The sequence below is a fragment of the Leuresthes tenuis genome, unplaced genomic scaffold (assembly GCF_036924035.1).
Source record: "Leuresthes tenuis unplaced genomic scaffold, fLeuTen1.0.hap1 SCAF_11, whole genome shotgun sequence".
Taxonomy (NCBI): domain Eukaryota; kingdom Metazoa; phylum Chordata; class Actinopteri; order Atheriniformes; family Atherinopsidae; genus Leuresthes; species Leuresthes tenuis.
In genome coordinates, this window is record NW_027325365.1 from 21,926,030 (window position 1) to 21,950,920 (window position 24,891).

Here is a 24,891-nt window from a genome sequence, read left to right on the forward strand (position 1 = left end):
ATGTGCAGCATGAGGAAGATTCACAAACAAGGACAAAGGTGCAAAGACAAATTTGGTTCTGCAGTTTTCCAAATGCGGTACAAACTGCTGTGGATTCCATTCTTGGAGTGCAGAATTTAGAGATTTATAGAACTGGGATGAATGAAAACAAGAACAGACAGTGCTGGCCCTATAAGAGTCAATCTGTTCCCCACTCTATTGTCGGTTAAAAACAAAGAGGGCCTGGCTTTAGACTCAGCCATCCTCTGTCCCGCTACAGCTTTCTGTCATGGATGTAACAGTTAATCCACCGCCACAAGTGCCATCAAGCGCCTTCTGCTGCTTTGACTGAGACTCTTCCATACATGCATACATGCGTTGGGATCCATTTTCCTTTTCTGAACTGTACTCAGCCATTCAAACCTCTTGCCACTCATTTTGCTTCTCCACATGTGGCCTTATACTTAAGTTTATGAGTGCAAATTTGATGGGGGGAATTTGACTGAAGGCAGATAGTTAAACAGAAAATATGACATTGTACCCTGATTTTCTGCACCACTCCTGATAAACACATGAAAAAAAAAACACATTTTCAGGCAAAAGAAACTTTTAGAAAAGCATTTGTTAAATGGATCATCAGTAAATGAGGCGCTGCCTGTTAAATGAAGAATCGAATAATGTGCAGTTAACGATAAACAGAACCTCATCATCAGCTTGGTTTAATGATAGTCTAATTGATTTTTTTCACGGCAAAGAATTAGAACGATCATTTTGACGCTGCGAGCCACAGGCTATGATGTAGCTGTGGACTGTCGATAAAAATAGCAAGCTGTCCGGATCTTTCGTTTCTTGGGTGTTTTTGTTGACTTTAATATTTCAGGTTTGTTGATTTAGGATCCATTGTAAACAACACTGCTACAGAAAACCTTCAGTGTAGCATTTTCTATTTTCTGCTCCACTAAAGAACTGATAAAACTGTTTTGCCTCCAAACAAATTTTAAACCAAACTTAGATTCAGTTTTCACTGCAGGGAATGTATAAAAAGCTTTTAAATGAATTGCATTTTCCATTTTCTTCCACTTATCATAGCCATTGTGGGATTCAGAGCCTGTCACCAAGGATGCCTCCAGATGTGACCCAACTGAGGCTGCTTCTGTCTAAAGGCAAAATGTGCCAGATGGGGGTGGAGGGGTTCAGAGTGGCTGCATTGATGGAAGGCGAGGGCCTCCAGGCAAAGAGCAGCCCTGTGACATTGAGGGGCACAAGTGGCTGCAGAGCTGACAAGATGAGAAGTGATATGCCCTCGCCACTCCTGTCAGTCATTCCACCTCATTAGAGATGGAGAAAAAGGGAGGGGGAGTCTTCAGAGGGATGTGATGAGAGAAGGTGGTATTTATGCTAGCAAGAGCCCAATCTTTTATGAGGAGTACAATCACAGGGAAGCTCCACAGCTGTCAAGGATTCCAGTTCAAAGAGTGTTAAATTAGCATAGTTTGTCCCACTAGCGTAGCAAAAAGTGTCGCTGCAGAGGCAAAAAGCATGGAATTCGAGCTGGAAGTTAAGAAAAATGGGTGGTGGGGTTGTGCAGAGGAGATAATGCAAAAGCATGAAATATTAACCCCTTGCTAAACACCAAGGCTGAGCTGTGTGTGAAATCCCACTGTTGACAATTCTAATACATGCATTCACAAGGGAGATGACGAGGCCTTGTTGGACCGTCAGATGGGAAGTGTGCATTAAGAAGCTCTTTCTTGTATTCATACACCCATAATAGGATAGCTAAGACGAAAATCCCAACAGTCATTTCAGTAACACAGATGAAACAATACTGCAAGATTCAGCAATACACGCATGCACATGCACACATCCTCACGCACACACTCACACACACGGACACAGACACAACATCCTTTGCCTCTGAAGCTAAATAGTTGATTGATGGTCTAAGCTGTGAAGAAATGCTCTCCTTTATGTCTCTAAAGGTTTGTAATTGCAGCAGTGAAAGGATGCTCACTCGCCTGGAATATTGATCCTAATGGGATTACTATCCTGCACCAAAGAGAGGGTGATGGAGAGAAGGAGATGGAGGGAGAAGGGGAGGGGTCTGGACAGAGAGGTGAACTGACAGACAGAGGGAAAGGTCCTTGCCATTTTTCATTGATTTATTTATTTTTCAAAACAATGATTCAGTAACAACTTCCATATGGGAATGATAGAATCCCTCTCTGGAAACAAGCGATGGAGAAAATACTGGCGAGAGAATAATGTAGAAGTGGGGGCTGGTTCTCATGGGAGAGATCATGGAGGGGCGATGCAGCCCTCCTCCCTCCTGCTCCTTTGGGACAGTTGTTGTTGTTGCTGTTGAGGATGTTGGTGCTGCAGTTTGAATGTTGCTAATATCCCAGCATCAGCAAATATAAGCGGGTTCAGGCAGCATATAGCAAAGATAAGTCAGAGAAATGTCTTAAAAGAGAGAACTATAATGACTTATATCAGTGTGAAGCCGGAGGTGTAATGTGAACAGAAACTGAAATATGAACAGAAACTGAAATAGAGTATAACCATATGCTCTCAGTGACCATATTGCAATTCCAGGAAAATTACAGCCCAGTGCCTCCTCTGATTATTACCATCACTATTCTGTTTTCACCCCGCCCTCCTCATCTCTCTAAATTAATCAGCATGGAGGGCCATCAGCCTGTCCGTCATTCTGTCCATCCATCCGCCTGCCTGTTTGACTGCAGTAACCCCAGATGGAGAGCTTGGCCATCAGCGTGCGGCCAGACTGTCCTTAGTAGCTAATTGAAATGTTACTATGAGGCAGAGTCATGAAATCTGCATGCATGTGTGCCTCAGCTGATAGCCCATCTGAATGTGTGTGTTTGTGTGTGTCAGTCTGTTCTAGTGTGGCCATAGTGTGGATCATCTGTGTGTGTTGTGACTAACTCCAGGCCCAATCCATGCTGTGGAGCTCGGCCACTTAGCGGCACTCACACAAAAGTCACCTTTATGAATAATTATCAGCAAACCATTATGTCTTTTCAGTGCCTCTTGATGTCCCTCTGCGGGAGTGTGTCTTTTCATAGAAGAGTGTGTATGTGTGTGGAAGTGGCTCATTGTTTGGCTGGCTTTGAAAGTTTGTTTTTCCCCAGTGGGGGTTGAGGGGGTGGGGTGTTGTTTCAGGGAGAAATGACTTTGCGTAGAGTTCAAAGGGAAGAAAGAGGTAAGGATTATCCAGATGAAGAGAAGAAGATGCGGGGGGGGGGGGGGGGGGGGGGGGGGGGGGGGCTTAGAAACAACAACATGGTCTGTAACAAACTCTGGACAAGACAATGATAATCAGCTGCAAACTGACTAAAGCACAGAGAATATTGCCTCACACAGCTGTTGAAAACTGTCTGTCCGTGTATACTCACCCACGCAGACATCTCTCTGCATGACTGTAAGGTGATTGTAAAAATTAGTTTTCAATAGCTTCAAAGACTTGTAATGCAGCCACCAATTTTATTTTGACAGACACACTTCTAAGGGTGCATTTTCTTCTTCTACGGCACAAAGAAAACTCACAGAGGGTGTGTGTCCGTCTGGTTGTGTGTATGCGGACTCAGTGTTGATCAGTCTCCCACAGTGCCGTCTCAGCCTTTAAGAACTGCAGGAGACTTGTGGAGGACAAAAAACAGCATGAAAGGAGAGAGAGAGAAAAAAAAGAATGAACGGAAGGGCAGTGTTAGGTTCACTTTCCAGCTGCGTGTTTGCATTACTTTCTGAAAGTACACTTTTTGACAAGGAGGTCTTTGCAGCATGATTATCAGAGCACAGGCGTGTTGCCTGCTGCTTTAAAACTGCTAGTCAACATGATAAGCAAGCAGGTCTTGAATTTTAATTACTGCATGTCGGGGAAGAGGTTTTAAACACGCATATAGAATTATCTAAACATTCAAAACAATTTCCAGGAACTTCATTGGCACACATCTTTCTTGGCAGGTAGTTTGCTGCACTTTTTGGGTGGATTCATTGTCTCATCTCTCTCTTAATGTTATCCCAGACTGACACCACAGTAGTGAGGTCAGGGTTCTGCCTGGGCCATACCATCTGTTTTTCGAACTCTTTGATCTTCTTATCGCTGAAGTTAGTTCAGTATGACTCTAGATAAATGTTTGGGGTCATTATTATAATGCAAAATAGATACCACATCCTTAACGATGATACTGTATTACAGATCTCAAGTGCATGAAACTTTTGCACAGCACTTCAAAGGCAAATACATGGACACATGCCATAAGAGGCATCACCGCCAGCCTTCCTGCAGGTGTTTGATCCTTACGGCAGCTTGGACTTCAGATTGATGGCTCGGCACTGATTGTTTTTGACATAGGACGCAATGGGGAAAGCCCAAGGGCCTATAAGAGCCACACAGCTTCATTTTGGCATGACATCACTGGCTGTGACCCCAGAGGTGGATTATCACTAAGGGCGCAAAGTGCCTCATTTGATTGAGCTGAGAAAGAGTTTTGAAAGAAAGAGTTGATGATATCAGTGTGAGAACTATTTACTGTAAGATGGTGTAGAACTGCAGCCCAGTCTCACAAGAAAATGTATAATGTAATATATACGTTTATCCACATGAAGTGGACTACATGTTCCAGTCATTTAGAAGTTTTTATATCTTTTCTTGTGAGACTGCGATTGTACTGTGGGCCAAAGTGGGCACATAGATTTTCCCTCAGCTCCCAGAGCAATTTTGTTGCATTATTTTCTAAACTGCTACGGTAGTTTTTGTTTTGGCTGCATGGTAATACTGAAAATGCTGCCTGACATACAGATTTTCATCATGCTGAGGCATAGATATTTAACCTACACTTTGGTATTTTTTATTTTATTTTTCTTTTTTTTTGCCTTTTTCTTTTGGAAATTTGGGGTCAGTTTGAGCCAACACAGTGGAGGCCTTAACCCTGACCTTTCTAATCAGTAACCCATAACCTTGATTATTTAATTTATTTTATCTTGTTTTATTTCATATATTTTATCTTTATTTGATCTTTATCTCATAAATCTATCCTTATTTTGTAGGAACACCAAGTCAAAGACAGCCCCTCCGTCTGTTATGTCATTTCACTGTTTTGATGTGGCATAGACCTTTCAATGCAATTCTCCCATATAGAAGAAAAGAAAAAGAAAAGAAAGAAAGAAAGAAAGAAAGAAAGAAAGAAAGAAAGAAAGAAAGAAAGAAAGAAAGAAAGAAAGAAAGAAAGAAAGAAAGAAAGAAAGAAAGAAAGAAAGAAAGAAAGAAAGAAAGGATTACTGCCAAGTGACTGAGTATGTGTGGGGTTTTTTTGTTTCGTTTGTCTCTGTGTGGACTGGTGACCTATTCAGGGTGTAACCTGCCTCTCGCCCAGTGGCAGCTGGGATAAGCTCAATGACTTTAACGAAACAACAAAAACAATCTAGTTTGATGGAGCACTTTTTGACATACAAGCTGTCTTGCTTGAGTGCCTAAAAAAAAAAAGACTGAGCACCTACAAAACTAATAATATATCTTCAAGCTCCAGTCAATCTTCATTTGTATTACTTCAAATATGTGCACTTGTTCTTATTAACTGATCACATGAGTGGAGTAGAGTCAAAGTCTCATATGAAGAGTCTCATATGTAGAATTGACTTTTCTACCAAGACTTCTCCTGGATGGCTGTGAGTTGAAGGAGCACATCCAGAGACATAGATTATCTGTGACTGATAGCATCTGGAATACAAAGTGGATTATTCCAAATTTGTGGTGTCTGAGGAAAAGTCCCATTTTCAATTTGCCGATCATGGCCTGAGGGCTCTGCAGGTTGTTCACACATGTGTTTATGAATGTGTGAGTGTGCATTTTTTCCAAACACAGTGCCCTGAGACTGATGTGCCTCATGCGTAATAAAGAAGCAGTGTAATGAGATGCCTAACTTTCCCTCTTTGAATGATATTTTACATTAAAAATGTAAATTAAAAAGTCTCCCCCCACCACTACTATACTCTCACCACACCCCAACCCCCCTCTTCTCATCACCATGTCCAAAACAATTTTCTGCATGGCTCCCTTGCGGTGGTGGGCTGGAGTGTATGTTTGTCCATGTCTCTCTCTCCGTGTATGTGTGTGTATGTGTCCCCGTCCTCGTCTGCACCCTAACTGATTGTGATTGCGTTTCCATCGGATTTTCTCCCGGCGCAAAGAAGAGCTGGGCCCAGACGGAGAAATAGGATCAGAGGGGGAAACTCATCTCCCCTTCCCAGATACATTCCCTTCTGGATTGTGTGGTCATCATCGCACACACACACACACATACACGTGTACAGTGAATGGTGTCCTCAACTACTCAGGGTATTACCAACACTAATGAGGTGTGAGAGACGGACAAAGAGAAGGCAAGTGGAAAGGAGGTGGATCACAGAAACGGATCGAGAGAGAGGAAGAGGAGTGACTATCAATCTTGCTGCAGGGCAATCGATACGAAAGGTAGAGCTGGAGAGGAACTCAGTGAGCAGAAATTTGTTGGAAGAGAACAGAGTGAAAGTTGGTAAAAGAGCCAGAAGCAGGGGAGACGAGTAGATAGAGGAATACAAGAGATCGTTGTAGCAAAAATTGAGAGGCTATATTTCCCAATTAAATTGTGTGTGTGGTTTTGTATCTGCTGTCCGTGGTTAGATGTGTGCTGTCACACACGTGTGAGAAGTTGTTTATTATGCCTCATAACCCAGGAGGATTTTACAAATTGTTGAGTGGGATGATGAGATATCTTGACTCACTAATATAACTGTAAGAGATGGTCTCATGCTTCCTACCCATACTATGTCTGTGTTGCGTATATGTGCACATGTATGTATGAGTGTGTCGGCTGACAATTTAATGCAACTGCATCAATTAGACAGCAATGAAAAGTTAGTTGTGCCAAATGTTGTGTATATGATTTAAAACAGTGTTTGTACAGTTCTAACAAGCTTGAAAGTCAATATTTGGTATGATCTCATCTATTCTTCAACACAGCCTGAACCCTCTTAGACAAGCTTTCTTGTCTTTTTTTAAGTAGTCTTCAGGACTAGTTCTCCAGGCTTCTTGAAGGACATTTCAAAGCTCCCCCTTGGATGTTGGCTCGCTTTTGTTCTGTTCACTGCTTAAATCATGTTGAAGTCCAGGCTCTGGGGGGTATTCATCCCTCCATAAGACCTGTTGCCACTGATTTTCAGTCCACTTCTTGTGTCATTTGGCATAGCTCAGCCTTTTCTCCCTGTTTCCCTTCCTTAAGAACGGCTTCTTGACAGTCACCCTTCCATGGAGACCATTCCTGATGAGGCTTCAGTGAACAGTATACGGATCAAGTGAAAGATGAGATACATGTCTCAAGTCCTATGTCAGGTCTTACTCTATTAGATTTTTTAGAATAGCTATTTCCGCTTGTTCTGAATTTGTCTAGTTTCATCTAATCCTTTAAGGATGTATAGCACACCAAGTTGAGGTATGCCAACCTTTCAGCTAATTGCTTTTTGGAAGTCACCTTGGTGCATAAATACAATTTTTATGCCTGATAAACTGGTTGTCTTTGGCATTTTTGTAGATGCAATTAAAGAAATTAGAACAAATGATGTGTTGTTGCCACATGTGGCTGGTAAGAAAATGCCAAAAAAAAAGGGTTATTCTTAAAGTTGTCTGTTTTGTGTTGATACAAAATTGATTACTGCCTAGAGGTAGCTGCCCTCTATGCTTGAATGTTTCATAGGTAAGCATTAAATGGCTTAACACTGACAGGTACAAGGAATGGACTAAAAATGAGAAAAATATTGCTTAACATGACTTGGAAAAAAAACTCACTGGAAGCTAAATCCAAAAAAAATTAGGAGTAGCAGAGTATTGTATGTGTGAGTTGTGTTTTACCCCAGATGAAACTGGATAAATCTCCCTCTAATTACCTTGTTGTCAGGGTAAACTGATTCACAGGTTTAGAGCAAAATCCACCGAATCACTCTTCACCCATCTCCGCTCTCGTCTCTGCATGACATCCATCCTCCTTTTCACTCCAGTCTTTTCTTCATCTGTTTTCTCCTCTCCATCTGGGGCCCCGCTAACCTTCTTTTTCTTCTCCCCACACCTTATTTGCGTAATCACTCTTTTCTTTTTATTCTTTGCCCCTTCCTCCTCTTCCTGCACCCTTTCTTTTGTCTGTCATGGCTGAATAGAGCGCACTCGTTCGCTGCTCTAGTCTATAGCTAGAAGCGCTCTCGCTGAGATAGATGCCTGCCTATGAAAGACATTTGTTTCCTTTACTGTCACTGTGCAATAATCAGCCTCGCTAACGCAATCAACATATTGCCCTTGCAGTAAATACAGCTGAGCAAGTGGGTCTGTGTGCTTTTTGTGTGGGCGTGTGAGCTTCTGTGTGTGTGTGAGGGAATTGGTTAAGACGAAGGGTATGGTTTTTGTTTTTATTTTTATTTCATTTGAAACGGCATGCGAATGCAGATTCTCATGCATGTGCGTGCCATGTGACCGAGAGAGATGATTCTTGGTGAAAAAGCAGTTTGTTAGCGAATTAGAGTTAATTAGCCAACTTTCAGTTCCCAATGCTGTAATTGGGCCCATTTCTCTCTGTTTCCTCCAGCTGGCGTCTCTCATCCACTGCGGAGAAAGAAGGGGTGAGAGAGTTAGAAAGAGGGGGGGGGGGCTGCCTTACATGTCTGTAGGGGTCTGTGGAGTGCGAGCGAACTTACCCCCTGGGGGTAGGAACCACTTGCACCAGGATGAAGACAGTAAGAAGTATTAACTGAGAGATAATGACGAAAGGAAGGCTGATGGGTAGGAAAAGGGGAAAAAAAAAACATGTGAGATAAGGGCGGAGGAAGCGCACAGGGGGGTAAAGGGGGGATGGCAGAGATATTGAAGGATGAGAGGGGAGGTGGTGAAATCATAAGCCATTGCAAATTGAGGGAGAAGAATGCTCAGTGGAACAGAGGTTTCAGGGTGAGCATGGAGCAGCTGTGCTCAAGTTCAGCTAATCTAGAACTTTCGCCAATATCCCTTTTGAACAGAGAAAGTTCTGGTGGTGGCTCTGAACCTCGCCTAGTGACAGACTGGTTATTTCTTGTATTTTTCGCTGAATTCAAACGGGAAAAAACGCTGAGCTGGTCCAGTTTGCCTAATCCAATGAAAAACAAGCACGTTTTTTCAGTGTAGATGAGAAGACAAGCTAGTTGTGGAGGTTGAATAACGAGGTAATTTTTCCTTTACCGGTAATTTCCTTGCCATATAATGTTTTAATAGCATTTGCTGGCATATTTAACCCTGTTATAAACTCCAATTTGCAATCTTGTTGCAAAGAGCCTTTAAACATGCAAACTGCTGTTAGCAGGGAAAATAAGACAAACACCATGCTCTCGCCTTGTCCTAACCAAATATTGAGAATAGACTTGGGGAGGTTTGAATTAAACAAAACCAGTGCTGTACCAGAGTTACACAGTGACATAAACAATGGCATGAGTTAGAACTCCAAAACACCACTCAAGTAAGTTAGGAGGTAACAGACTCCTTTCACTTCAGCCACTCCATTCTTTTCTCTCTGCATAATAAATCCATAAATGGGTAAAGATAATATTTGAAGAAAACAACACTTCAAGGGTCCGGTTGAGAAGTAATGCATCATAATGAAAAAATGGTGAGGAATAGCAGATTGAAGAAGAGGCAAGGGAGTAGTGAAATGAAGGAGCAATGAAAGATGGGAACAGACCCTCTCTTGGTAATGCACTGTGATGATCAGTAGAGTCTAATGAAGGTGCAGATATCCCGCAGGAGTCTTGCGCTCTCTTGACGACCACTGGGAATGGCAATTAATCCATGATGTACTGAGGGAGGATGCATACACTCACACTCCGGTTGGCACACATATTCAGACACAAAAAAATTTACATAAAATGTACCCCAGGCCCACTTGGCATGGGCCGTGGTCAAATGCAGTGCAAACTGTGGTGAATTCAGCCATGCTACACTTACCGTCAGATTGTAAGATATAATGTGAATGGCTAGCAGAGACCAGCATTAAGTCCACTTACTCTATACCAGCGCCAGGAAGAATTGCTCACTGTTCAAGTGATTGCCTCCATTGTGCATGCAACGTCCTAGAACTCACAACAACATGTGCCTCTTTTTTTTTCTTTTAGGAATTACAGCTCAAAGGAGCCCTGTTCTGCTTTATTGACCTGTATTTCATATATAAGCCCTATGAGTGTAAGTGAATCCTCTCACACTGACCGTCTGCTTATTATAGTCCTGGTATTTTATTCCAGTTGGTTTACTGACATGAGAGAGTATGAGAGAGATTTGGAGTGAGGAAACGAGCCTCAGGTGGACGAGTCCCTGCACTGCGGATTAGCAGCGCTGCGTGTGTATGCAGTGGAACAACTACTTTTAGAGCAGGTCACTGAGGGACCCCACACTTATGTAAAGATGAAAGGATAAACTGCTGAGACAGGAGAGTGGAGAGAAATGGACAGAGTAAGAGATAAAATAAAAAAGAGTGAGTGTGTATATATGTGCATTAGTGTATCTTTACACAGCCGACTGTGCATGAATGAGTTTCAGAGTATCTGTGTGTGTGTGTGTGTGTGTGTGTGTGTGTGTGTGTGTGTGTGTGTGTGTGTGTGTGTGTGTGTGCTTAGCAAACGTTACAAGCCAAATATGGCTGGTCTGCCCACTTCTGAGATAAAAGCATGTGCCTGTGTACTACTGGGACTGCAGTGTAATGGCACTACAAGACTGAAGCTGACACATGGTTGGAGAAAAGGGACACTATGTGTGTGCATGTGTGCTGACGGATGGGGGTCCAGAAACCTGAAGTGATGGGCGATTGACGTCACTATCAGCCCTGACATTTAGTCTGCAGGGGTTGGAAAACAGACCCTCTTCTCCTCTACCTCAACCTCTGTATAGAAACTTTGTCCCTTTTTGTTCCTGTATGTCCTCCACCTTTGCACATATAAGTTGAAATGGCCTTTTCCATCTCCTCATTCTTCATTTTGAACTCTATAGCTACTTACCCCTCATTGAAAATTAGTATTTCTTGGTCTGAGCTGCATAAAAGACAGATGAAAAATCCACCGTGCCTGCTCCTGCCATCTTTCATCTTCAACAAATGGGCACAAAATCATTAAAGTCCCCCGTCAAGGTTCTATATTTAAGACTGTTTTTCAGGCAAGTTCCATCTTGCAACCATATAACTCCCTAAAAGTACAAATGTATTTATGACTAAGAACACACAGTTAATTTCAAAAAGATTGAATAAGCCATCTATTACATATTTCTTTATAAATACTCACACACGCATCCACACTGACAGTATAGAAACAGACAGCAGAGGTGCTATCAGTTGTAGTTAAGGAGGAGGGGTCTTAGTTACCTCTAGGTTAATGATCCTCATTAATATGCGCTAATATACCCCAGGTCATGCAGTAATTAAAAATCTCATTCAACACTCTCAGCTTACGCTGACTGACTTGGCTTCGTCCTATAAAGATTAGCATTTATTATTTGTTACAGAGGTCTGCAGTTCATAGTGAGGGGTGAGACTAACAGTCAAATGTTGAGCGTTTAACTGGGCCGCCTGCCTCCACCAGTACCTTGTATAGGCTTCTGCCTGTGCTTGGCTGGGCACAACTGTTTATGAGCTGAAAGGGTTGCAAGTTGTGCCTTGGGGAGTTGCATCACGTTTGCAAGAGAGTGTTTGTGCAAAACGGGACCGCAAACAAGCACTCGGAAATACACACTTAGGCATACACGAGATGCACAACTGCATGTTAAGTCCATTAGCACGGGGACCTCAATATTCCTCTGAGTCAGCTGATGTCAACTGATGCAAGCTGTGCTAATTGTAAGATAGTATGATAGTTGCATGTTCTTGTTCTTGTTCTCCGACTAGATAGATAGATAGATAGATAGATAGATAGATAGATAGATAGATAGATAGATAGATAGATAGATAGATAGATAGATAGATAGATAGATAGATAGATAGATAGATAGATAGATAGATAGATAGATAGATAGATAGATAGATAGATAGATAGATAGATAGATAGATAGATAGATAGATAGATAGATAGATAGATAGATAGATAGATAGATAGATAGATAGATAGATAGATAGATAGATAGATAGATAGATGAGGGACATATTTATGTTATATCCACTGCAACTTTCATCCTGGTTGAGCTCGCAATCTGGATGTAATTAACATCTAATTTGCTAAGCCAGCAGCTAATAATGCAATCAGAGATTAGACTCACCTCCTAAGCACATTCTCTGAGAGACGAAGAGCTTAAAGGGGGAAGTTCTGCAGTAGGATTAATCTGAGATCCACAAAAAAAAAAAAATTGTCATTTCCAAAATGTCATTTCCATTAACTGAACTCCACAATTAAACTCTAACTGGAGGGAATAAACTGGTTGCCTATTAAATTCTAACTGTTACCTATTCATAGAAAAGTATTTAAAGGTATATGAAGTAATTAAACGAGAAATATAATCGTATTAAAAATTTCTCAAACGAAATCTTTCATAAAAAACACAAGCAAACGGGATGTGAATTTCTCAGCAAACAATAGCTTAAGTTTATGTTTAGGGACCACATAACTGCTTTTCATTTAATCCTTTGTAGTACAAAATAGTCTATTAGTATTTATGTTAACTACTTGTTTTTCTTTTTAAATCAAGCTTCTTTATCCATATAAAAATGACCCTGAAGCTCCTTTTCATAATGACTCTATTGTAGTTGCTTGTAGTTGTTTGTAGTATCTTACATGTTTTTGCTACAATTTCAGCTAAGTCAAACTGTAATAGTTATGTTGGTCCACAATACAAAAGATTACAAAAGCATTGCTTTTGTAAAGCATGATTGCAGTGTTATTGGGTGAATCATTGAAATACATCTTTCTGGCAAAGTTTGAGTTGCAAATGGAGCTTAACATGTTACTTCATAAAGATCTTTATCAACCCCAACTATGGTCACTTCCTCAAGCTAACCAAATGTTTTTATGCTGTAGTTAACTTATCCTGCCAACATTCTGAAGAGGGCTGATTTTGGGGCTTTTTTGGCTGCAGTGTGACTTGAAAAGTTACAACAGAGAAGGGTCTCAATAAAGCCCTACAAACTGAGCTCATAACAATATTCACAGCCTCCTGTTTTCTATAGTGAAGCATTAGGTGATGTGATGCCAACATGTATGAATATATTTATTTGAATAACATTTAAATCTAATCATGACTTAACTGTGTATTCGGTAACCATGACCAACTGCAACTGAGTCCAAAGCAGAAAAGGTCAAAGTTGGAGGACAGTTGGTACTTGAACTTGGTTCTCTTGCCTGACAACCTAGGGTGTAATGTCACAAACCAAACCCCCTTAGTCCTTATAAAAGTTTCTGAACATGTCGTTGTTGGGCAAATATCACATTTGAACAGCTTATTGGAAATATATGGTACAGTTTTCATTTGCACATATTTGCATGTTACATTCTTGGAGCCATGGACCTGGGTGGCATAGGCTCAGCTGATACAGTGGTTCCTTTCAGGAGGTTGGCTGTTTACCTACACCTGTCAAATTGTCCTTAGGCAAGACACTGAACCCTATATTGCCCTAATTTATTCATCTGTGTGTGACTAGATAGAAAAGACACTGCATATGTATATAGTGTGCTTATGGATGATTAAAAAAAGTGCCGTACAAGTGAATGGATGAATGAGACAGTGTTTTGTGGAACCTAGACAGAGTAAAAAAGATTCTATTTAACTGTAAACCACTTGAAAACTGAATATACGCAGCAGTTCCACATGATGCAAAATGAAGGCATGCTTTGATTTTGAAATGGACATTGTAGCATACAATGATGTTGTAGCCCAAAGAGTGTAGTAATTTTACAATTTTTGATAAACAACTTTGTTTCGTGTTGTGGACCCACAACTATTTCACATCCTGGTGTGAGACTGTGTTAAAGAGAGGTATTCATGTAAAAGTCTTGACAGACTTTTTTGTGAAACTAAAATTCTTTGCTGTGTTTGCCAGGATAAAAAAAATATATCCATGTTTTCAGAGAGAAATTTAGTATTCTCTCCTTTGCAGGAACATATTTCAGTGGAGAGATTTATCACTGCCACTGTGGCCTTTACAAATCCAAAGCACCATTGTAAAATTCTATAAAATCATCCAGGTTCAATTGTTCCTCATATCATTATTTTCAAAACGTTTCCAAAAATGCATGCACCTGAGTGCAAGAGGTACTCAGAATACTTCGGATGACTTAAAACGACACTCTTGCAATGCCACGTCTCTCAGATATAAAACCCTCCCAGCGCTAACATGCAGATTCGTGAACTGAGGTGCAAAAAACATACATTTTACTCAGAGTGAGGGGGCTCGAGCTGGTTCAGCTTGAAAGGGCACAATGCTCAAAAGTAAGCTAGTTATGGAGAACATATTGTGGCTTACTGTGTTTTCCAGTTCTCAATCCTTTTTTCTGCTCTTACTATAAATAGAGACTGCAGAACATCAAAGAGAGGAGGCAGCAGGCCACAGTGCAGTCATTATCCACCGGCTCTAAATACATCAGGCCTCTTTTGGCTGATCCCATCTCTGAGGATAGCAAGGACTCTTCGTACGTGTGTACTGTGAAAGGAGATAATGCTAACTCATCCTCATAAGCACGCACACACACGTGTCATGATACAATATCACACAAGAAACGTTATCACTGAAATTGAGTTTATTCTCGGCAGGACGATGTACATTCTATTGAACAGGCAGATCCGTTCAACCAACACATGCGGATTGCAGACGCTTTGCTTTATCCCATAGCTCTTCCATCCGCTGTTCTTGTCTTTTCTTTTCTTAAATTTTTCTCTTTGCTTTTCAGGTGTTTACTTTTCTTTTCTTATTTAGCTTTTTATGGAACTATAATGTCATAGCAACCACAGCACACGGAGGCACCCACAATGTTCAGTTCAGTGGTTATTTGTGTAAGTATGCATGATGTTTGAATATGAAAGTGTGCGTTTCATAATATGTGATTAAAAGTGTGCATTATGGTGTGTGGGCAAGTGTGCTTGTCACGACCAGTTCTGTCTTCAATGGATTTGCGATAACCGTAATTTCAAATTTTGGACGATTGCTTTGTTTCTGCATGGGCTCCAGCTTGCTTAAAATACATTTTATCTACACAACAAAAAGAAAGAGAAGACAAAAGTATAACCAGGCATAAAATTTGCCTTGAACTGACGTAAATATCTAATTAAAACTTTGATGACTGAGACTTAGGTGTTATCAAAACTGCCTGAAGCCAAAAAAATTTCTTCTGTCTAATCTTCACCTTGATCTTCATTAGAATATGTCACAGCCTCATCTTAACCTTTTGGTTCACTTTAATTAAAACCATAATAAAGGCCGGTTGTTAAATTAAATCAACATTAACTCATTTTTGCAGGTGTACACATGGAATTCCATTTGTGCTGGAGGATAATCATTCTCTCCTAATGAATAACGTGTCCACCATATGGTATTCACAAAACACACTCTTTCTCATTTCTCTTAACCTTTTCTGTGAATGATTCACCAGCACGGCAGATTTGTGGAAAGGCTCCTAGGTTTTTCGTCCCTCGGATGTTTGTTTTGCCGCCTTTAAAAGCTTTCACCGGGCGAAATAACAAACACTAACAACCAAGATTAATTTGAAGGTCTAAACAAAGCTGATTGCAGATTTCTTTTGTTTCACATCATTAAGTGCCAAGACCAGGTCCTGTTTCCAATACTCAAATAGTTTGTCCATACGTCACCCCTGAGTCTTCTCACAAGTGAGGAAAAAATATGGAAGCACGCTTGCATGTGTATAAAAACAATTCCAAAGTACGAGAAACTCTTGTGTTTAATGTTGGCCTATACTTATTTTGTCATAGTTATAGTTGCACTGTTTTGTAATAATTGGTCAGCATTTTAAAGCTTGAGCATTTATTTTCTTTAGCATGTCTACAGTTCTTGTTACTCCATTGTTTTATCTGTATCTTATTATGTATGTATGATATACAAAACACCACATGTTATTAGTTTGCTGCTCATTTTTATTTCACCTAGCTCTCTCCAGCTATCACATTGATTCATTAGTCTGCATTGGGCTGCTTAGTTAACAAAGCTGCTGCAGAAACAGCTTAGTTACAGCTGCTGCTGTACAGGTTTTGCGAGTTACTCACACATACACACTCATACAAAGACCTTTCTAAACAGATATTTCCCCCTCTGCAGATCTACTCCTTTCAGCCATTACAGAGCTGTTCAGAGGTAATGGAAGGTTGAGAGGGTAGGTACATATCCCTGTGCACCTTGAGTTGAGTTCAGATTTGTGTGTTATCACATGCACTGAATGTGTGTGTATTCGTGTGCCAGTGTGTTTGTGCGCACTATTAGGCAAGTGTGCCTTTTTTGTGCGCCTGTGCGTGGGTTTTTTATTTATGTGGGAGGAGGAGGCTATTTATTTTGATTGTTTTCAATGAGGGTCCAACGCGTAGAATCCATAACAATGCCATCAATCCACAGCGGCAGCAACAACATAGATGTAATTTATATGGTAATGCAGCCTCCATGCTTGCCCCAAGTCACACAGTGGACATCTCTGACAGTGGACAGCATGAGTGTGCCGTAGCATCCTAATGCTATAACTAGATTGCAAACACACACACACACATACATGCACACCTAAGCATCAGGAAGGCATCTTTCAATTAGCAGATGCAGATAGAGCTTGGAGTGTATTCTTGCATCTAGGTGTAAAGGTTGAGTGTATTGCTTTGCGTCAGGTTAGGCTGGTCCTCATCTCTACGCTTCTCAAAATCAAAAACAGCCTCTTGAGTGGGGACAGGAGTGAGAAAGGACATTCACATGTTGGAATTACTGAGAAATGTTCCACTGGAATTCATTACAGCACCTTGTAACACATTATTTCTCTTGATAAATGTCAAGGAGGAGTTGCAACACAACATAGCTGTATCGTCACCCCGTCTGAATCAGTTGAATAGGCCTAATTTACGGTAACATTGTGACAAAGTTCAGATGGTTTCGATGATATGGTGATATTTGGCTAAGATCTTGAATGTTTCCATTTGCTACATTCAGTAAATTCAGGTTCATTTTCCACCCTATTCTCATGTGTGAAATGAAGCTAACCTTTTATGGGAAAAAGGTAGTCATTATGAGCTTTGACTTTGACCTACACCTATTTTATTATGGATCAACACTCCATCCTATTTTCTTGAAGCTCTTCCATCCATTCTATCTCCTGATATGTGTTCATATCTCATTGAACGTTTTCATATTTAGATTTATTAGATTTATCATCTAATTGGTATCTTTTATTGCTGTGCTCTTCTCTTCATATCAAGGCCAAAGAATATTGTTTAGAGGCCTATTACTTCTTAATGACTTCTAAACCTGTCATCTGAGGTGGAGTTTGATTTGTGACTGAAAGATAGTTGAAGGCAAATATCTAAAGATGTTTTGCACAATTGATATTTTCATCTCTCCGCTCTGTATGTATATCAATTTTCCCTTTTCAATGAGTCGGACCACTTTTTCTATGCACATCCTGTTAAACTGTCTTTATGTTTGCCAATTTGAGAAGTCATCTTATGATGATGACAGCTCATTAATGGGGGTTTTAATCAGATTTATATTATACAAATGTTTTCAGGTTCCTCATTGTGGAACAACAAGCGAAATTGAAACATTCGTTTTTTATTTAAATGACATTAGAGTCACCATTAGAGTTGGAACTGATTTGGGAAGAAAAAGTTGATTGTGATCTCACCATTTCAAATCAAAATGAGTACACATATGCAGTCTAAAAATTGTTGGGAGATACACTATGACATGCTACTGACTCTCTTCCCAGTACCAGTAGATTGTGAGCCTCTCTGTTTTCTATTTTGTGAAACATGTTTACTGTCACAAGTGCACCAGACAACAGGGTTAGGAAACGGGAGAGAGAAGGCCAGTGAACATGTCTTTTGCTCTTGTCTTTTTAAACTCAACACTGACTGAATATTCTTGAAGAGCTGCTTAAACAAAAGCAGATGGAATTTATAGCTGAGACAACAAGAGTCACAGAAGTTAAGGACGGAGGCGACAAGCTTCCAAGATATCGCAAATCTTGGCATGACTCTCAGTTGTTTCTCTTTCATAAGGCTATACAATTAATGCCACTTTATTTACAATTAGAAATCTGTATTTAGATAATTACAAGAGCAAATTAATCAGGACAAAACATCATTTGTAGTGTTTTCTATTTCATCCAGATGCTATTGTCTCATGTTGCATTGCACTGATTTTCTTTACAGCAGTGTGCCTTCATTTCACTCATCCCCAGGCATACTTGGTTCAGCTTGTACTTGTAAGCTCTTGTAATGATGTACTTGTACTTGTAATGATGTTTCCAAAATCAGTAAGTAATAAATTAATCAACTAGACCCAAATAATGACAATGCTCACATCCACAACTGAGACAACCTACCTTTCCCACTGGTGGATTTTTTGTATATTTGTCTTTTTGTCCATTAAGGTAACTGTCATTTCTCTAACTGTTGCAATTTAGAGTAGATGAGAACTAATTTGAAATCTAGCGTAAGGGGTTAGCTAAAACTGATTTCAATGGCTGAAATGTATCGATGGTCGTGCATACCTCACCAAGTTAATATTAATACTTCAACTGCTCAAATGTTTTAATTTGTCATTGGTGTTGTTAGAGAGCATCTACTTCAGATAAATATGTTAACTACTAAATTCAGATGTGATAGGATATGATTTGATAAGATATAGTATAAAATTATGTACGGCAATATGATACAATATTACAATACTTGATTGTCAGCTTGTATTGAAAATTATTTTGGACTCTTTGTCCATTTTGACCAAGAGAATTAAAAAAGATCACTCACAAATATGAGATATAATCCTAACACAAAAGTAAGGCTTCTGTCAAAAACACCCTTACCACCTAACTATAAAAGATGATAAAGATTTTACAGTACACCAGAAAGTAGAGCTTTTCAATGCATGGGACAAACAAACAGAACATAACATGAATTTTAGGGATAATTCAATTTACTAGATGTCTCAATCCCCCCCCCCCCCCCCCCCCCCCAAAAAAAAGGGGGGGGGAAGCAATAACTTTTCAGTAAAAGTAAAAGTACTTTAAATGATGTTTGTCAGTTTCAATTCTCAAGGAATTCGAAAAAACCTGGAAGCAGAGTAGTGTGATGTGATAGCACCTTTCTCTCTACTGAAAGGAAGGCATATTGAGCCTCAGCTTAAGGCTGTTTGTGTGTGTGGAGGATCCGTGTGTATGGGAAGAGAGGCCCATAGTTGTACAGCAAAGAATTTATGCAGGGAAGATGAAAGAGAGGAACTAGGCACAAGCTGAGGAGAGCTCTGGGCCAGAGACGAACCCAGACACACTGTTACACATCAAAGAAAAAACAGTGATACAATCATCTCTTTAGGCTATGGAAGCCCAATTTTATTAATTAAAATACGTCTGTTGAATCATCAACTCATCTCTCCCTTCCCGTTCTACTCATTGTATCACTCATTTTCTGCAACTGAGCCGATTAGAGGAGGAATAAAAATATGGGGAAGGCTGTGAGAGAGCGCTTTTGCGGCACAACGCAAATGAGCTCAGAACATTCTTGGATGGGCAGCAGCATCCATTTGTTGCTCGTACATCCCGGCAACAACAGGTGTGCAAGATGCACAGTTAAACTAAATATGAAATATTAAAAAGCAGTGGAAAAAAAGCCTTGAGCAAAAGGGAGGGGGAAACAGGAAGAGAGATGAGATGGCGGAGACAGACTGCACTGTATAGATAAATAGAGAAAAGGGCTCATTGTGTCAGCAGCTGTCTAAATAGCCCTCAGATCACTGTCAGGCACTATCACACATACACACACTTACACATAAATGTGTGTATAGTTAGATAACACACACTGACAGACAGCTCCCCCTCAGTCCAACATCTGTGATGACAGCAGCCACGGTAATGAGTCTCTCCATGTGCCAGCAAGGGTGTGTCGCTTCTCTTTCCTCCCTGTTCAGTCCTCATTCAATCATTCAGCATCGTCTTTATCTTGTTGTCCCCCCTTTTCTTCATTTTTTGTTGTCAACTCTGTAGAAGCAGCACAATCCGCATGAGTTGCCACTCAATGAAAGCAACAATGAGTAACCTTGAGTGGTAGGCCTGATTTCTTTTTCCAGAACTACTATCCAGGTGTGCTGCTTTTCATGTTGAGGTGTGGAAGAATAGCAGGATGAAAGAAGGAAGAGATGAAGAGATGATGAATGGCTCTCGTTAGAGGGGTAATTTGTCTCTCCTTGTCTGACTGGGCTCCAGCTGTCGCTCCATCCCTCGCTCCACTCCACTCTCCTCTCCTCGGCCTAGAGCTCCTCACCTCTGCCAGATGGGTGGACGGATGGGCAGATTGAGGCGGGAGAGAGGGAAGGAGGGACTGAGAAGAGAGGAGAAAGCCATTGTGCAGTCAACAAGCAGACGTATATCTTCACAGCAAGGATTGCTTTCAAGGAGAAACACTGTATCCTGCAAACTCACAGTGAGAGGATTCAATAGAGGCGCACAGAAGCAAAGACAACAGGCAAAGCTTATACACTTGTTTGGCACATAGAAGCAAGTCAAAGCATAGTTCTTGCACATAAAATTAATGATACTTTGTAGTCAAATCAACAAGGGACTCTTATGCTTTCAATACAGTGCTACAGACTATGGATGCCTAGATTTTCCCCCATGATACACTTCTTTTTCGCACTAATCAACACTTGCATAAGAACGACAGATTCAAAGTGTGAGAGACGCGCACAGAGAGGAGGACTCTGAGCTGTATACAGATGGCCAGGGAGGCGGCTGAAGGATGGCAACGAAGAAATTGTCAAGAGAACCACGTGAGCTCTTTGCCAAGTCTTTGTTCTAATAACACAAAGCAATTTCCACTGACCTTTCTAGAAATGTAGCGGGCAGAAATGACTGCGTTAAGGATGCCCCACAGCATAATTGCTAAGGAGATTAAAGTTCCCCTAATTGCTTTTGGCCAACTCGTGCAATTTTTCCTTTTTTGTAATTAAAGTAATTTAAAATATTAATAACTACACTTGCATACACATAACCTTATGTGCACGGGCACACACTCACAATGTTGTGATAAAACCGCACAACAGCAGTAAAATAGTCTTAAACACACACATTTTTCATTGCCACTGTCACCAATAGCCTCATTACAGGCCTTGTGAAATATGCAAATAGCTTGATCCATTCCAAACATCATTCGAGGAGTGATTGATCCTTTTTTTTTTAAAGAATTTTTGCATTTTCATCCATAGCTTATTCCCTCCTTTTTCTCTTCACTCTTTCTGGCTGATTATACGCTTCTCTATTGCTATCGCCTCTATTTTTTATTGGCAATAAGTCTTTCAGCTCATGGTTTCTGGGCTGTCCTCTTTTTTTATTTCTCTTTCCATTCATTTTTCCCCTCTATTTCTCTCTCACATATTCTCCATTCCCCTAGTTACCCCTCTGACCTTAATGTCTCTTCCGCCTCTCAATCCGTCTCCTACTGTCCCTTCCGTTTCGTCTACTTTTCCTCCCCGTCAGCCACAGTGTTTGCTTTGCCACTGTTTATCCATTTTTCTCTGTTTGCTCTGATGAGATTGACCGTATACACACACCGAGGAACAGACGCACATACCTAAACAGAAGACAAGGCTGGCGTCTCTCTGGGGTGCAGTTAGCGTGGGGCCGTGGATCGATCCTAGCTCTGGTTTCCTTGATGCAAAGCTCTAAGGTGGAGCAGCCTGGACAGCAGGACAGAGGCATCAGTCTGCTTCTGTTTCTATCAAATCCATCTCCACAAAGCAGTGAGGATCCCTGGAGTCAAGCATGTGTTCTTCATGATTTATGTGTTTCACTTCGATGCGGTATAAATGGGCAAGTTAGAGAACAGCTACGCCCAACTGCTTTGTATTTTAAATAAGGCCTCCATTGATTTCCTCCCTCCCTGGCCCATGCGCTGTCTCTCTCGTGCGAGCAGTATTGCACAGTCACCTAAAGACGACCTCCATCTATTACAGGGTTTGCAGATTTTGACTTCTGTCAATAGTCAGTGATGGCATGGTGTATACTGTCAAATTAAAATCACACCACTTTTGTAATGTGAGGAAGTGTCAGTGAAAGAAAAAAAAGGTGGCGCTGGGGGTGGGGTCAACCAATACTTGTCTATCTTCAAGGTCTTCATGCATGTATGCTGTTTCCTCTATTCTTGCCAGTTTTTTTCTCTATGGTAAGAACAAAAAACGGAGACTGAAAAGCTGTGCATTGTAAGTTCCGAAGTTTTCACCAGCAAATGCAAATGATAGTATGGAGGGCGTTTGTAAAACTTAATAATAAGGCATCACTTTGTACAATAAAAAAGATTAATTTGTAAATCTGTACGAAAAAAAAAATATTGCAGGTGCCTACGGCTATCATTTTGAATGTAGAATCAGGAGACAATAAATGTTAAAACGTATTTGATCGACTGTCTAATTAGTTGTTATAATAACCTGAGTCCTTTGGTGGATTGACTGGACTCAGTGGCCTCATTCTTATCGTTTTGTTGATTGATTGAGCTGCAAATATGGCAGTCATAATTATTCTATATTTTGAGCCGTCTCTAAATAGAATTTATTAGATTTGTCTTTGTCCTTGATTCCAAACCTTCGGAGAGTAGTGCGAATTCTCTCCATCCCTCTCTTCTCTCTCTGGTGTACGGGACAGCCTGATTGTGTCCACGCATCCCATGGCTCCGACTATTTAAAGACTTGGCTGTTAACTTTCTTTTGTCTTATCCATGTAGAGGACGATCGAACAGTGGATGTAGGTCCTCACGAAAATCCTCTCCCACCATTTATATTACGGTGGGACCACATGGCATTTAAAAGAAGAAGCAGCCGATTATTTTACTTACAAAAGAACAGTTGAATTCAGAAGTGATACGATGCATTTTCACTCAGTTTGTGGTTAGGAATATCAATGGGTACTTTTGGAATTTTGTATTTCTTTCAATTCTGGCTTTTTGTCTTTTTTATATTTTGTCGGTTTAAAGAATTCTGCTTTGTTCATGATATGAATTCTTCATGAATTCATGATACGCATTTAATATACTCCAGTAAAATTATAAGAACCTTTTGTGTGCGTGAGGCTGCTTTATATTACTTTTATAAAGGGGTATTTAAAAAAAGCAAGGTTACCTACAGGTTTTACTGGATAACTTTGTTGAATACAAGCTGCAGCAAAGGTTCTTTTCACCTTTACATCCTGCATGCAGAAAGGTTTGCTCAAGGTTCATTCTGAAAATGTGCTCATTCACTTATATACTAGTTACTCTTCAGAACAACTGCTTTTGATGGAAATTATGTGTTTGACAAAAAAAAAAGTTAGAATGGAAATCATCCATCTTCAGTCACTCTTACTGAGATTATCGTGGTCAAATTTAGACGGATACCGAAGTTTTGGCAGAAAATCGCATTTTCTATCATTTGGGTTTTAAAGGGATTCTGGCTTTTACTCATCTAAGATATCCACCTATTTCATTAACTCCGCCTCTTTGAACAGGCCCCTGTATCACTGTCAGTCATCTCTTTTGTCTAACATCCCCTCTGTCTTTCTCCTTTCTGTCTGTCCCTCCATCTTCCAGGTCGCCCACTCCCTCCAATCTCCTCCTCCACCCTGCTCCCTCCGTCCCTTCCATCCTCCTCGTCAGCCCCCCATCACCCTTCCCCCGGTCCGTCTCCACCCATCAGGGAATGTCAGGTGCCCCTGCTGGAGAAAAACTCCACCCACTCTCACCTGGAGCCCCACCCAGAGGACTCATACTTGCTCCGAGCCCAGCCCTCCTCCGCCGGTAAGCCAGCGTTCCATTCAACCATCCCTTTAAGCATTCATGTATTTTGTGTTCGCACAGATATCTCATCCATCTCCTGGATCACTGCATTACCTCATCATGTGTCCATTTCCTGATCTGATTTAGACTTTGTTCAGTAAAATGCCAAGCAATTCTCCACTTTAATTTAAAGTCGCATCATGTTCTGGTCTAACCATTCCGTTTCAGCTTTTCCACATTCCTCCGAAGTCAGCATTTGTTTTCAGAGCTGGAAATAAAACCAAAAAGATTGTTTTCTGTTATTATTTAAAAAAAAGAAAGAGATGAGACACTGTACAGATCGAGACTTAACGGGGAGAATTAATTCAGGTCATGCTGAGTGATAGGTATGATCTTACTAAGAGGAAATAAGCCGCTTACTTATGACAATAACGTTTATTAATAAGTTTAAAATGTTCTTACAAGAGGCTTTTTATTGATTATATTATATATTAAGGGATAATCCTGAAGGCTGTCTGGCATTTACTGTATTTAAATAGCTCTGCTATAATTGTTGAATTTGAAATAAGAAAAATCATATGTTTTTGAATACATCCTGAACTAATGAAAGACTGCATTCTCTAATTATAAACTTCAATTCCTTTGTGGCTCGCGTGACAATTTTGAGCAGACAATAGTTGATTTGTTAATGGATTACATTTTAAATGTCACCCTCCCACCTTTCTAAGCCAAAAAACAATGATGCAAGTGAATGCAACCTCTACTTTTGGCAGAGCGCGGATCGGTTGCCAGTGAGTTGGTGTGCTTGTACTTATTTTTTCCATATGACATTAATAATCCACCAGAAAGTGAAAGGTACTGGGATGATGAATTTTAAGTGCCAGTAAGAGGATCACTGTTGTGAAGACAAACTAGTTGCTTTCCCCAGTTCTAAGCTT

General features: G+C 40.5%; 1 protein-coding gene across 3 annotated transcripts in view; it reads left to right on the forward strand.

Moving 5' to 3' along the window:
* The window catches only part of tenm2a (teneurin transmembrane protein 2a), a 109,020-nt gene that overhangs the window by 22,149 nt on the left and 61,980 nt on the right, over window positions 1–24,891 (forward strand). For 2 of the 3 annotated variants that reach the window (XM_072396073.1, XM_072396074.1), the window contains exon 2: window positions 23,768–23,974. The exons of the other annotated variant lie outside the window; for it this stretch is intronic. In XM_072396073.1, coding sequence (XP_072252174.1) covers window positions 23,768–23,974 — 207 coding nt within the window. The remainder of the gene's footprint in view (window positions 1–23,767; window positions 23,975–24,891) is intronic. 3 annotated transcript variants of the gene reach the window in all.